This window comes from Fulmarus glacialis, unplaced genomic scaffold (assembly GCF_000690835.1).
Source record: "Fulmarus glacialis isolate BGI_N327 unplaced genomic scaffold, ASM69083v1 scaffold33557, whole genome shotgun sequence".
NCBI lineage: Eukaryota > Metazoa > Chordata > Aves > Procellariiformes > Procellariidae > Fulmarus > Fulmarus glacialis.
The window spans coordinates 3,673-19,052 of NW_009221962.1; the positions used below are offsets into that span (position 1 = coordinate 3,673).

The 15,380-nt window shown below is 37.1% G+C and overlaps 1 protein-coding gene across 2 annotated transcripts; it reads right to left on the reverse strand.

Moving 5' to 3' along the window:
• Nucleotides 1-238: 238 nt before the first annotated feature.
• On the reverse strand, nucleotides 239-12,188 carry SRP54 (signal recognition particle 54kDa). Of its 2 annotated transcripts, XM_009581304.1 has the most exons (15): nucleotides 12,080-12,188; nucleotides 10,533-10,624; nucleotides 9,864-9,948; nucleotides 8,825-8,929; nucleotides 7,509-7,575; nucleotides 7,358-7,415; nucleotides 6,500-6,650; nucleotides 5,436-5,584; nucleotides 3,942-4,042; nucleotides 3,749-3,835; nucleotides 3,241-3,314; nucleotides 2,878-2,986; nucleotides 1,935-2,105; nucleotides 1,363-1,458; nucleotides 239-690 (listed from the first exon to the last, which is right to left on the reverse strand). In XM_009581304.1, the coding sequence occupies exons 1-15, from the start codon at nucleotides 12,155-12,157 to the stop codon at nucleotides 599-601; spliced, it is 1,515 nt and encodes a 504-aa protein (XP_009579599.1). In that variant the 5' UTR covers nucleotides 12,158-12,188; the 3' UTR covers nucleotides 239-598. The 2 variants fall into 2 exon arrangements, with proteins under 2 accessions (XP_009579599.1, XP_009579600.1); XM_009581305.1 differs by lacking the exon at nucleotides 10,533-10,624 and having other exon boundaries at nucleotides 12,080-12,102.
• Between the last annotated feature and the right edge of the window lie 3,192 nt (nucleotides 12,189-15,380).

Here is a 15,380-nt window from a genome sequence, read left to right on the forward strand (position 1 = left end):
GAGAACAAAGTTTTGTATAAACCTGAGCACAGCACATCCACCTTCTAAAAATGCTCCAAGGAGAACACCTGAGCAGCAACAGCACATTTCAGATACTGAATTATTCTTACAGTATCTATGCCAAACATGAGTTACAATAGTCATTAGAAACAAATCAAAGTAAGGAAATCATCTCATTACATACTGATGAAGCATACATACAGCTATGAAAGAACTGAAGAAACAGGCCATTCCCTTGTTATAACATTTTATTTTACAGTATATTTATGATGTTTTCTGTTACTATAACCAAAGATCAGGGTTGTTTACAAATATAATGGCTGCCATTTGATGTAAACAATTAAAAAGTGTCTCTAAATATTAGAATTTTACATCATGATTTGGTTTTATTAAATTGAATTACTTTTTGTGCCATAAGGTATTAGTGGAGAGGAACTAATTTAAGCAAAAATAGTTTTCAGAAATTAGATGTAGAAACTGAGAAGCCTGAATAAGATTTCAAAAGACCACTCCCCCCATCACTGTAAAAAGGAAGAAAGCAAACTCTTTCACTGAAGTTGCAACAGAGTCAACCAAGTCCATTTTTATTAAGGCTTCTTTACATATTATTGAATCCCATCATGCCTTTCATATTCCCAGCAGCACCTTGTTGAAATTGTCTCATCATTGACTGCAATCCTGCCATGCCACCTGCAGAAAATAAGTGAGAACATGGATGTGTTAATTAACTCCAAAGCACAGCTATCTTGCTTCTGAGGCCTCATTAGAGCGCACACGCTATTTCAATAATATACAAATGCAAAAGCCCAAGCCAGGTTTAAATGGCTATCGAAAATGGACAACAAATGAGTGAGTAATTACAGAAAGGTCCGCAAAACTCAAGACTTAAAGTAGGTTTTAAGATGACCTGTGCATTAAGATCTAGACAAAAGAAAAAACTTTGAGGGAATGACCATTATCAATTAGTAAGATTCCAGTAGGAGAGTCTTTACTTAAAGTTGCTCTTGTCAAATTTAATTATTTGAGGCAAAACTTAGAATAGAAGGGAAGGGAAGTTTAGGAAAAGATTTGCTTTACCACAGTCATTCTTCAAAAGTCATCACTTTACCATTTCATCAGACACCACTCCAATTGCTCATTCTGAGAGCTGAATCCAAATGAAGAGACTAGATTAAGCACTAGGAAGTGCAAAGCATTCATAACATATGGACTAAACTTTCTGATTCTTGTTAGAAAACCTAGAAATACTTAATACTGATATATAATGCACACATTCTCACATCACATTTCTCACTTCTATATTTCAAATGCTCCACCACAATTGGTAGTCCTCTCTTGAACCTGTAAAAAGCCAACACATACCCATATGATGAAGAACTCTTGGATCCATCATCTTTGCCATCTGTTGGTTCAGTTTGGCCAGCTGAGATGGGTTGACGTTCTTTGACATATCACCGCCTAAAAAAAATTGAAAGAAGCAATCTTAAGAAAGTGGATTAATATATGGGACTAAAAATAACATAAATCAGAATTTCACCTCCTAATTCTAGATTCAAATCCATTCGAATCCATGATCAAAAGTTACCACATCAGCCACTTAAAAGTATTTAAGGATCAACAGTCCCTGCACCCCACGTAACAGACTGAAGTGTCAGTGTTGTAGTAGTAATGAAGTCTACATTGATAAAGCCAAAAATACAGTAGTTTTCACTGCTAAGTTACACATTAGTGTCATGAAGAACAGTGCAGCTCTTACCAGTTACATAAAAGAGCTTTCAAACATCATGAAAGTGAGTGAACTACAACTCACTTTCTCTTCTCCCAACACCTAATCTGCATTTTTACATTTCCTCTGTGTTGACACATCAAGTAACCTCCCCACTGAGTTAATTAATGTTTTGGGTTTGGGTTTGTTTTGTTTTGTTTTTTTTTACCTTTGAAAAGCCCTTTGATGCCTCCCATCTTTTTCACCATCTGTGCAAACTTAGTGTATTGGGTCAAAAGCTCCTGAACATCTCTGGTAGAAACACCTGAACCTCTTGCTACTCTTTGGATTCTTCCTGGCTGCTTACTGAAAACTTTGGCACCATCTGTACTGTCAAGTTCTGCAATTACAGTGTGGAAAAGAAAAATCCATTCAGTTACTGACATTAAAATCTGGTACAGCTGGTAGCAAACTTGTTCTCATTATTGCTGAGAATTCAGTTTTGAGCCAGAGAACAAAAAACTAGTTTTAGAAGTGACAATGCAGAATTTTACATAAATAATCAAGATATAATATTCTAGGGAATAGTACTAAAAAAGCTGTGTTCATACATTAATCACCATGATAAAGTCACCCGAATAAATTACGCTCTCAGCATACTTGGTCTTAAGCCATATTAATGGGTTTAGCGCAAGGGTAAGGGCATACTTCTGCAACAGTTATGGGTGGATTAGAAACAACACACCTTGAATTCCAGAGACCAGGCTATGTCACCAAGTAAATTTGAGGGTGGGTAGGAGGACAGACAGCAGTGACAGATTGAAGATGAATGTAACTTCTTAATTTGCAAATATAGTGTTAATAATTTAAGAAGCACAGTTACAGTATGAAAAAGATACATTAATTTCCAATGGCATGCTTCAAAATCCCACCTATTCTACACAAGATAGAGCAGCAACAGGCAATTGTCAAGGTATCACTCCAAATATTTAGACTTATTCAGGAAGTTTGAGACACAGATGTACTCTCTGCCATTTTTAAGTGATAAGTGCTTCTCGTCGTTTTCTGTCACTGTAGATGCTGCCTTATGTCCAACTTGTTTCCAAAAAGATCCCTGTAAATAAGCTTGTTCAACAATGGAGAAAAGAAATAGCGAGTGAAGTTTGTTTTACCTTGGTCATTCATACTGTCCATTATAGTCATCAGTTTCTTTAGCCTTGCCATTGATTCCTGTTCATTGCCTTTACTCATGAAGTCAGTTCCAAAACCAGGGATCATACCCTTGTTTTAAAAATAGAAAACAAAAGCTGTGTCAGAATAGGCAAAGCTAACTTTAATTACGCAGCCAGAAATATGGACAGCGAGTTTTAGTTCAGCATTTACGTATTGCAGTAGGCAAGTCATTTCACCTTTTTGAAAAACATAGAGCACAGACTCTAGCACCAGTTTAAATGAAGTGTTCTAAGTTTACAGCAGAAGTTTGTCAAATATAAATGAAAATCTGATAAAATAAAATTATTTTGGGGATAACTAACCAAGATCTGACTGAATGGTCCCATTTTCATGATGTTTTGGAATTGTTCATACATATCTCTTAACGTAAATTGACCTGAAGTACAACAAAAAAAAAGAAGATTAGCAAAAGTCACACTAGCATTTTGGTCTTACTGTCTTTTCTCAATTATTATTCTTTATATTAACAAGGTAAATACTATACTGCATAGATAAGTAGATAAATAAACCTCTTCTCCACTATTAACATGGCGAAACTGTTTTAGATGGCACATACTTAAGAGTTAAGCTAGTTATTCTGCAGTTATAGACAGTTATAGTCTGACAGACTTATCACTTGAAAAACCTAACTCAATTTACTTGCCTGCCACATTTATTAGAGAAAGAATAACCATTCAACTATGCACAGGAAACAAGTTACTTGGCTCTACATATAACACAAATTAGCTCAGTGGTCTACATCCCTGAGAGAACCTGCCATGATTAGGTCATGGTAATACACACGCTATTCAGGCCTTGGGAGTAACTTACCATGTTTGAGCTTTTCTATGAGTGCTTCATTATCATCCAACTTTAACTCATTTACTTTATCTATCAATCCTTCAATATCGCCCATACCTGGGGGGGAAAAAAAGCTCCAAAGTTGGCATTAAAAAAATTACACTTTGACTTTCTGTTATCCAATTCAAAGTTTCTTTTAAATACAGTTGTATGCAGTACATACCAAGAAGTTTGCTGATGAAAGGTTGTGTTTTAAAGGGTTCAAAGTCATCTATGTGTTCGCCAGTTCCAATAAAAATAATAGGACTCTTTGTAGCAGCAACTCTGCAGTAAAACATATTTTATGAAATGGCCTCTCAAAAACCACCCATCTTTTGTACCACGTATTAACATCATCAGCTAGGCATCATCAACACAATGCATCCTCTCTGAAGTATCTTTCTTACTCAAACTATTAATGCAAAAACATCCAGCATTCAGGATGGGTAGCTGGGAGTAGCTGACAAGATGTTTCCCTAATTAGTACTTTGTAGAATACAAACTCTGCTTTGAAAAATCATCAACAGAAACAGAAGTTGCTTATTTTCATTGCTGAGTTTAAGAAACTTCAGAGGAAAGAAAGAAAAATAAATCATCTCCATTTTATTCTAATATTGGGAGGTCAGATGAGACAGCCATTGATTACTTTTTCTTCAAGGTACCTCCTACAATGGACAACAATCTCATTTTCAACACAGAAAAAAGCTTAGACGTAAGAAAAATCAGAACCTTTTCACCAATCAATCATTGGCACTAGCTTTTAGATGAACTCAGCTTCCAGTCTACAGAAAGTATAGACCAAACACAGCAGACTTAACACATACAAGCGCATGACAACTGGAACAAGCTTTTGGTATTTTCATTTTGCTCTTACGTTTAGTTTTCCATCACTACACTATAAATAACAGCAAAATACAGATGGCATTTTAGGACTCTAACAAGATCAAAGTCAGACAGTGATTTAGTAAGTGGGTGTCAGTTAACTTTGACTGTTTGGACAAATCATCTCAGCTCCATATAAGCTATATCATTGAAACACAGCTGGAGATTAGTCTGACATGCCATCATATAAGGCTGAAGATAAAATGTAACATTTTCTAGTCAATAGAGTCTGTCAAGATACAGCACACTGTAAGTCCAACAAGAATGGAATTTGGGAAAGTATGACTGCAGACTTAATTTTTTACCAAATTGTTGGATGCTGGCAATCCAGAAGTTTGCTTTGCATCACAGTTTTAAGGCCACTAGATATGGCTAGCTAGAGTTTTTCCCCTTTTGGAAAAAAGTCTTGGGTATTAAACGAGAAGCAAAACTTTTCAGGTAAGCCGTACCTATTAAGTCCAAATTTATATTTTTGGTAAAAACTCCTGATACACAAGATGCAATAAATATAATTGCTTGATGCTATTCTCAGAAGACAGAAGTCTGACATGTGACAATACACACTACTGTGTTGGAAGTACATCATAATATCTGATTCTGACTGACATTAAATATCAATGGGTCGTCTTATCCATCAGAAATAGGGTAAGAACATAACTGTTACTGACTTAAATCTCAGGTTCTGTGCAGTGTGACACTGACACTTCCACAGGACAGGTTTCTGAGAGAAACTAACATATTTCGTGGTTATCCATGCATGGCCAGATGTTGGACGCTATTATGTCACAATACTTACGCACTAAGAGCTCCACCTCCTTTTGCATGTCCATCAAGCTTAGTAACAATAACAGAAGCTACATCTACTTTATCTTTGAAAGCTTTAGCTTGAGCTTCACAAGCTTGGCCAATGGAAGCATCCATTACATAAACAATGTTATCTGGTTGCTAGGAGAAAAGAGAGATACACAAAATAATAATTTCCTGCTTTCTTAAACAGTGTTTGTGCATTAAGTTCAGCAGCGGAACTTACTGCAATAACAGTTAAGTATGTAAAGGCTGTGCAGTTTAAAACAAAAGGGCAACTCTTATGAACAGTATTGTCTAAGGACCATTTGAAAACTGATGCTGTATTACTATGTGAAAGACTTATCTACAACACAGAATATTAAAATTTAATAGGTTTACAGTTATTACTTATGTTTTGAGTGATTTTAGCCAGTATCTGAGCCAATAAGCTAATTAGTATCTACAAGCAGTTAATGGCTAACAACATCTTCCATTCGGTTTTACATTAAGAGCTTTAAGACATCCATTCCTCTGAAAACAAGTTAGCCATTAGCAGAACTGGTGTGGGAAGCGTCATATTGTCATGCAAGACCACAGAATCAAAAAAATAGCCAGACTTTTTAAACCCATACAAGAAACACCAGCTTCATTTACATATCAAAACTGTTGAAAGTTACCCAATCATCTTCTCTGTTTCAGGGCAATTATACATGACAATCACAGAAAATGTAGTACACATAGCTACAGGAAACCAGATCAGACTGGTTCTTTTATCTAGTTTCTCAATGCAAAGATCCTGAAAAGGAAAAGTTAAAGCAGGAACGGTAGTCTAGTTATGTGCAAGCATCCTTGAATTACAGATACAAGAATTAAAACTGACACAGAACTATCAAGCACTGATCATCCAGCCCTTGTTTATTCATATCCGTTTGTAATTTCTAACATATTCTAGGAGTTAAAGCGCTGACACATTCCAGAGGAGTGAAATCCACACAGAACATTAGGAGACAAACATAAGTGAATTGCAGTCGAACTATTATAAAGGAAGTTACTGTATTTCTTGAAACTACTCACTATGGCATTAGCAACTTGTAACATCTCTTCAAACAAAGAGTCTTCCTGTTTATGACGTCCACTTGTATCAACAATAATTATTTCAAAGTTCTCATTCTTAAATTTCTCAACACCTTCTGAGGCAATAATTACAGGATCCATTTCTGTATAACTGATCACAAAGAGAAATATCAATATATATATACGCAATTCTTTGTTCCCAAAGAAATTAATTCAAATTTTCATTACTTGACTGTAAACTTGTTAACCGTAAATCTACCTGGATTTCAAGGGGGACTTCCTCTTATGTCAAGCAAAAATTGATTAAAAATATGCTTTCCTAAGCCATTTGCCCTTACTATTCAGTGAACTGAAGCACAAAGGACTGTCTGTCTCACCTGAAGACTGCACTAAGTTCTACTAGCCCTTCTCTGAAGTAAGATTTAACTGAGCACCTAGACAGTACACCTCCAGTGAACCTTAGAGGAAAGTTACTTACTGCTTTTATAAAAGCTATTTTACTTCCACTGCTGCCCCTACTTGACAATAAAAATTAAGGGTCCAAAAATCATATCCTTTGATCTGTAAAGATACTTCCTGAAAATCTGAATGTGTCTGGTAAAGGCCTATAAATTGTTATACGCTGAGAAAACATTCTAGGGAATTATTCCCCTGATCTCTTCTTACACTAACCCTACCTGCTACTACTGACAGACAATATACTGAACTAGGCACAATTTTCATCTGATCAGAGCAAATATTATAATAAAATCTAAGTAACTAGGCAACACTCAATGGGCCTTAGTGCGAGATGTTCAATAAGGAACAAAACATCATTGAGTTGAATCATTCTCCAAACTGATTCTGAAAGATGCTTACCTCCCATAAAAGGGAATTCTTGCTTTTGTGGCGTTCTGCTTTAACTGGTCAAAAGCACCTGTAAGACAGGTATAGTCAAGGGACTATTTAAAAAAAAAAAAAATCTGTAATTGTTAGAGATAAAGAACCACATCATTAAAGACTGTAAGACCTGCTCTGTATGTGTCTGCACATATTAAACACGTCTTCCAACCTTTCCTCTGATAGAAGTATGCTAACTGTGAAAAGAAATCCAAAACAACTCGTTACACCAAAATCCCACTAGAAAGCATGACATTGTATAACTTATAACAGACTTATAAGTCACTGAAGTACAGAGGACAAAAAGTCAAGCCAGCCTTCCTATAACTGAGACCACTTAGTAACACTGTACAAATAATCAAATGTTAGCATCTCCGTTATTTAGAAAAGTATGTTATACATATAATTATTAAAGGCGAGATGAAAACAGCTGCTTGATTCTGCTTATGATTTCATTTTCCTGAGCTAGGAATGACTACAAATAATTCCAGTTCCCACTTTACTAACTCCTAGATTCTGCTTACTGTTAACATTGCAGATAGGACTAGCTCTTAGAAACTCCCCAAAGCAGTAATTACTTCAATATTAAGTACTGTAATGGCTACAACTTGTACAGCTCTTTGTTTCTGTACTTCCGGAGGAACAAAAATATTTCCATTGTAAGGACATGTTTAAAAGCAACAGATGGAATCCTTACTTTATTGTAACACTCAGCTTCTACTGGTACAATGTACATTCACAGAACGTTTGATTGACCAAAGACAAACTTCCAAAATATAGTTCGCCTACAGAAGCACTAGGAAAGTCTTATGAAATCAGAGCAGTGATATATTCGGTATAGCCTATGCGTGAATCTCAGAAGCAAATGAATAAAAAAAAAAAAAAAAAAAAAAGAAGATGCATCAATCTTCTTCCATACGATAATTTTTCCTCCCAACAACCATCATAAATAGGTTAAGTGTTGATTCAAAGCCTTCTTTTTTAGCCTTAAAAATACAAATCCAAATTTCCTCAATTAATTTGGGGCTAGAACAGGTTTCACACCACTCATACTTAACTGTGATATCTAACACAGGGGCCAACTTCCACTAGTTCCTGTAAATAGGTAATGGAATGAGGTAGATTCCATTCATAGCATTAGTCTTAAACCCAGAAACCGAGGAATAGAAAGAATCTTTGTTATACCTGTACAGTATCATTTCATCAAGAGTTTAGTTTACCAAAGTCTTGAAGGAAGTCCTACAAGTCATAAATTGCCCCAAAAGAATTGGACATTCGTCTCATCTCAGAAACCACTCTGCAAAAATATCTCTACGTTGTAATCAGTTAGTACTTTCCTATTAACAGAAACAGCACAGATGACAAGCAAATCCTACCAAAGGAATCCAATGACCACCCCCACCCCCCAAGAAAAAAACCCATGCCATCAGATTCAGTGCAAGTTACCTTTGAACAGGTCGTTGTTTTACCACTTCCTTGCAAACCAACAAACATTATAATATTCTGTTTTCCTTTGGTAGGTGTCCATGCTTTGACTCCAGGATCTACAAGCTATAGAACAAAGTACAATCTATGTTGCAGAACGGAATTTCAGAAGTACAACAGTCAATGTCACGGTCATGCTAGGTACCTGGCTTTATATTCAATGGAGCAAGCCATTTTTTGCATATTCTAGTCTTAATTTGGCTTAGATGCTTGCTGATTTACAGTGAACAGCAACAGCCCATGCAAGATATCTATAGTACAGAGTTATGCACAATAATTCTGTAACAGTAACAGTGTTCATTTCTTTCTAACACCAAGCACCGAAGTCAGGGTGGCCTGTATATATGATAACCAACACAGAAACATAACCTCCACCCCACCATCACTGCTCAAGATGGACCTCTTCTGGTGAGAATCCTACAGTACAGACGACTTTTTAGGGTTGCTGCCTCACTTCTCAGATGAGCAGAAGGTACATACATTCCAGAGAGCCATCATATGGGTGGGCACAGACTACAGAAGAACAAAAGACTATACTGTCAACTGGAAAGAGGACAGAATACTGATACCCAGGCGCTGATTTGACCAAGCAGGCAGATTAAAGAGAAACGTTACCATGAATTGCTGGGTTGTTACTTAACACTTTTTCAAAGGCTTATAAGTAGTTTGAACAAATCTTCATTCGGGTAGCAAAGGCGTGTTTCTGGGACAACCAAAGACAGTCCAGAAGCTAATAGTACTTTACCCTTATTTTGTCTTGAAACTTCAATTGAAGAGTAAGAATAGCTGGACTTGAAGCTTAAATCAAAGTTAGTCTGAGAGATGCCCAGGAAGTAGTTTCAATCAGAATACTACCAGTGTTTGCAGTAGTAAGTAGCCTTCCAACAGAAAACGTAACTGTAGGTACCACACAATAACCTTAAAGCTTGGCTTGCTACTGTACTGCTTCCACAGCCCAGGCTGTACAAAAGTGACGTAATACAGAATTTTGAAGTCCTACCTTAACAAGTTCCTTAAAGACAGCATGCTGAATCATTTTTCTTTTGTTAAGGCCAGATGCCATTTCTTCAAGATCAATTGCAGACCTGAGTTTAGGAAAACCATAAAACACTGGTATAACTTAAAGCATCACTTTAACCTAGTGATAAATGAAGTCTTTGCAACTGGAACAGCACTCTGATTTGCCTTGAGTTTTCAGATAGGACGTATTTAAGAGACATGCATTGGAGATACTACTTCTGCATGCAGGACAAAACCAGGTTTCTGAAATACTTGCATCTTTCAGACTTGCATCTACTTGAATTGCACATCTGAAAATAGCAAAGTAACAGTGTTGATCTTATACACAGATCTATTAATATCCAGCACAGAACACGTGAAGATGAGGTGTCTAGGAAGTAACAAAGAACTTGTTTATCATACCACTCAACTGATGACAGCAACAGTTTTTTGAAACAAGACTAGAACAACAATAACTGGCTAAACTTGACAAAGATTCTTTTGATGGAATTGGCTAGACATTTAGTTCAAACTGTATTTTCCTGTTAAAGGTAAACTGGATGTGTCTAAGAAAACCATATTAAGATAGAAGTTAGGTATTCTTCTGTAACCTCAAATTACAACTTTTACAAGCATTAGAAGTTAAATGCATTTTGATTTTTTCACTTACTTGACATTTTCTCTGAGTTGCTTCACAAGTTTAATATTAACATCAGCTTCCAGTAATGCTGTACACACTTCTTTTAACATAGCATTTAAAACCTTTGGAGTATAAAGGAAAAATGGTGTTATAATACACAGTATTGACTAGGCCAGTATTAGTTCAAAATATGAATGTGAAAGTGTATTTATGATATAACCAAGGCTTTTACAAATTAAATTCATGCAGTCCTATCATCATATTGACTGCCACATAAAAAAAAGTCTATGCATTTGTTCCTATGTAAATGCAATTTAAATTTCAAAGGGTAATACTGGAAAAGAAGGGTCCTCTATTTGTAATAGGCACAGTATAACAAAGTAACACAGAACACTTCCTATTGCATTAAGGACAACAGCAGCTCGTACGGTAGCAAGGCTTCCTAAACTTCCCAACAGGTACTCCTTAGAGACAGCTGTAACAGGAAGCCACAAAAGAATCTCTTAACACAACATAATCTCTGTAAATAAAAGTATTCCTTAAATGCAAGATGGACACGCTGCTATTTGCATTCTCAGCAGAAACTGGACTCCTGCTCTGGGGTACACCTTTTAGGCAAACAGGTGCCTCAGTTCAGAATCCAGTTTAGTAGTTCTAAGACTTTTCAAAGTGAAAAGTCTCGAACAAAAAAGTGTTTTGAAAGTAACACCTGCCTCATTTGCACAGCTTGAGCTCTTGCAGGAGAAAAGTTTCTACTGCTGAAAAAAATTAATTGGGCTGTATTTGATTCAGTTAAGGATTTGTTGTCTCCTAACCGAAGATTTGTTAAAACGTTTCCTCTATGCACAAGTTCCAACCCTACAACCCTCAATAAGCCTACTTTTTAGTTACTTTAAGCCACGTGTCTGCATGCCTGAAAAGAGTTTCTAGCAATTTATTTACTCAGAGGCACTTCTAAACCATCACATCAGTTAGTTTTCCATCTTGCTTTTCAGTCCATATAACAGAAAACATTTATAATTTCAATACAGACTATACCAAGTCAAACTGCTTCCAGAACACACACTGTATTGGCTTGAATATAAAGGCAGCAAACATAACATAATCCTCACATTTCAGACAGCAAAGTTTACATTGAAAACTATTTATTCTTCCATGCTTCAGCTTCTAGCAGCCTAGTACACATCTCCATAGCCTGGCTGGACACACACACACATAAATCGGAGCACTCCGCGCAGTCTCACAGCCTACCTTCCACCCAAACTTGGGCACACATCGCCGCCTCCTCCAGCGTTCACCTCCTCAGAACACTAACCTCCATAAGTACAGCCACCAGGCTCAAGGACCCTTTGACCATGGGACCCACTATGCCTGAAGTGATTATACATGTCTAAACCTGGTTCTAAGTTTTGGCAGTACTATCAGGGGGTTTAAACCTCTAGCTAGAAAGTTTACTTGAAGGAAGAAAAGAGCTTCGGGATAACATCAACCTACTTCAAGCTTCTCATCAGCCTTTGAGAACTTCTCAGAACTTTGCTTTCTAAATGTTAGTGCCATCACGTATGCATACTACATACCTCTTCATTGATAATCGTAGCATTGCTCAGTGAGCGTAATGCTGAAGTTATTTTTCTTCCAAGATCTGCTAGAACCATTTTGGCGGCTTCAAGTACAACTCAGAAGAATCTGGAAAACAATTAAAAATTAAATTTAAAACTAGTTGAAGCTATGCCTTCGCAAATTAATTATTCCAGTATCTCTTGGGTTAAGAAACCCGCTTTCATTTCAATTCCAGAAAGCACACAAGTTTTACTTTTTTTAGAGTTATTTTTAGCAACTAGTGGCCTGAAGTTAATTTTAGGCTATTCTGATGGCCTACTTAAAAACAGAGATACCACATTGCATTTCACTGTCTGGAATATTTGTGCATTGAATTCACCATGAAAAAACAGTCCAGACAGACTTCCAGAAAGAATGCTAACTGCTTCTTATTTTCTTATCAGCAATATGCTATGTGACAGATAAAATCAAAGAGAATAGCCTAGAAGCTCTGCATCCTGCAAAGACAGTATGATCAGAAACAAAATACTTTGTTAGCAAAATTGAACATTATTGATCAGTTCTATTTTATCTACCTTACACTAAATCAAACTGAATTTCCCGTTTCAGTAACCCTACAAACGTACTTCCATTTTAATAAGCAAAATTCACGTTGTATTTTTTAACAGCTTTGTTGGAAAACCAGGCTATTTTTGTTCACTACAGGTACAAATCTTACACATAAGCCTAATGCATACTGTAACTTATAGTTAAGAAACCATAAAAAATTAATTTCTGCAGGGTATGCATAGTCTAGTCAACATGCTAAACCACTCCACCTCCTATACAAAGTGGCAAGATATTCAGGAGAACTCATGGCAGAAACAGCAATCTAAAATCCTGAAAAAGGGCAAACCAAAATTTGTCTAAAAAGCAAAAAAGTTGCAACACCATAGAAATGTTACTGTGGAAATGGAGCACTTCAGATTCTTCTTGTTTATCTTCCAATTTCACAGTTGTTTTCTCGTACCCAGCTGAAATTACTCCCTTGCTGATAGCTGAATTCAGAACCTCACATTTGAGTTCCTCCTTTCAGAACTGAAAGCAAACTTCCCAATAATGAGAGCCTCTGTAATCGAAGCAGGTGACAGTTTTCAAGGTTTTTCTGGACTTCCCCTCCCTCCCCCCTCAAATGGGTAGAGAAGAAAACAGACAAGAAAGACTGGTCCATTTAGTAAAATGAGTAATACATCATTAGCTGTATTCTTTCGTAATTTAAGAGAGAGGGCTCCAACCTAGGCAAGATAGAAAGAAGCTCATTACATACACACTGAGATTTACTAGCTGTACAGGCCCCAAAAAGCAAGGCTTACAAAGATATATTCCAAAGTAGATAAGTCACCCATGTAAGCCAACCTCCTGACCGCTTTGCCTAATTGAGAGTTAATATTGTCACAAAGTTAGCAGGTTATAAAGAAAAAAAAACAAAACAACAACAAAAAAAAAACAAACTGCCAGTCTAACCCCTCTGATACTGAGGCTACAACGCAGAACCAAGTCTCCGGAAGTTTCGGAAGATGTAGGATAAATAAATTCAGTCTAAATACAGACCTCAGATATGGCAAATGATGCGAATAAATATATTTACACATTGTAGATTTAATGGACAGTGTACGTACAGGCAATTCCGAAGTGACATACATTACTATGCCATCTCGATCTTTCATAAAAAAATTAGTCTATGCTTCCTAAGGAACTATGCCTGTAAAATATTTGCAGATCAGTACACTAACAGATATGGATGTCCATCTTCTTACTTTGCTGGAAAAGGACTTCTACATGACAAGTCACATTTTTGCAGAGTAATTCTGAAAAAGCATTATCATCAATATGATCTACTAAACAGTGTCAGCAAAACAGATGTTCAAAATGTTTTTCAAGCTCATTACCCATGAAAATCACAGTAACACAAAATAAAAAACCACCTTGAAAAATAGCCTTGCATCTCAGTAAGCTTTGAGCTGCTAAAACTGCAGCCATGGACAAAACTTAACAAGAACACTTGGATATGACAACTAAGAAATTTGATAGGATGACCAACATATAGCAGCCAGGTGAACACTCAAAATTTAAAATTAGCTTCCAGAGTTCTACGGATCTCCAAATACAGAAAGTTAATTATATCCTAACAAACGTTTCCACTGCGGAACTCCAAAAGCTTCTTCCAACAGCCTTACAATAGAATAATGCAATATGCTAAGGGGATGAGTTTAAGCATTTTAATATCAACTGCTTTCTCTAGCACATTAAAGATTTATAAGCCTTTAGAATTACTAAGGGATGCCAAGTACAGAAATTAATATAACTTTTCACGTACAGTCCATCCAAGTTGTGAGCCACACTACAAACAAAAAGACACTTAAGCTGTCTTAGCAAGTTGCCAACTTGGGTTGGCAGGTATCCAGAAGGGCATTAGCAGTAACTGCACTGCAGAATGCATATATGCTGCGTTCAGAGCATCTGTAGTCCTGGAAGAGCTTTTTAGCTTTGATGCAGCACTCCACAAACACACTGAACCAGTTTAAATCTGGCAGGGCCTCACAGCAAGCAGGCCTCGTGCTGAGCAAGGCCGTGAGTTCTACGCAGTCTGAGCTGCCTTCAGGAGAAGCAGCCCGGGCACCTCGCACCCAGGTCACCATTCTACCGCATAGAGTCCCAAGACCGCTTCACTTGCTGCTGAAAGGCAGGCACTTCAGGCATAAAGTGGCAGCAAAAGTAGTGAGGGTTTTTTTAAGCCATAGCAAAACAGCAGTGAAACAACTCTGAAGAGACAGACTGCCTATCCCTGCCTATCCATCTAGTGTAAACCTCTAACCTAAATTTGTCTAGCTAAACTAGCAGCACTCTTTAATGTGCAGAATTTTGAAAAGACACCTGCTTGAACAGATAACAGCTGTTTAAACAGCTATTTTAAAAGACAGCAGCTGTTTAAAAGATAATAAGCAAAAGGGATACTTACTTAAAGTCTGTACAATAAAGTTATACTAAATATATACATACACGGGTTAAGAGCTGCTACAAGTCTACTGCTATAACTGAAAAAAAGGCTGATTCACAGGTAGAAATAGCTTGGGCTGCTGCAGCAACACTCAACCCCAACTTACCAGTTTCCGCCTTCCAAAATTACCCGGCAGAGGGACAGGAGGGCACCCCCAGAGCCGCAGCAGGAGCGGGCTACCCTGCCCATGGCCCGCAGCCCTCGTTCTCAGGGAGGAGGAAAGAAACGGTGACGGCACGGCCTTAGGAACATGCCCGGCCCCCGCCTTTCCCCCGTGCACC

What these genes read in the sequence shown, in the direction of transcription:
- SRP54 (XM_009581304.1), bottom strand. Translation starts at nt 12,157, where the DNA reads ATGGTTCTAGCAGATCTTGGAAGAAAAATAACTTCAGCATTACGCTCA. An exon ending in CAACTCAGAGAAAATGTCAA is followed by an intron (nt 9,949 to 10,532) that starts GTAAGTGAAAAA and finishes TCCTAAACTCAG; the next exon opens with GTCTGCAATTGATCTTGAAG. An exon ending in AGAATTCCCTTTTATGGGAG is followed by an intron (nt 6,651 to 7,357) that starts GTAAGCATCTTT and finishes CTTTGTGATCAG; the next exon opens with TTATACAGAAATGGATCCTG.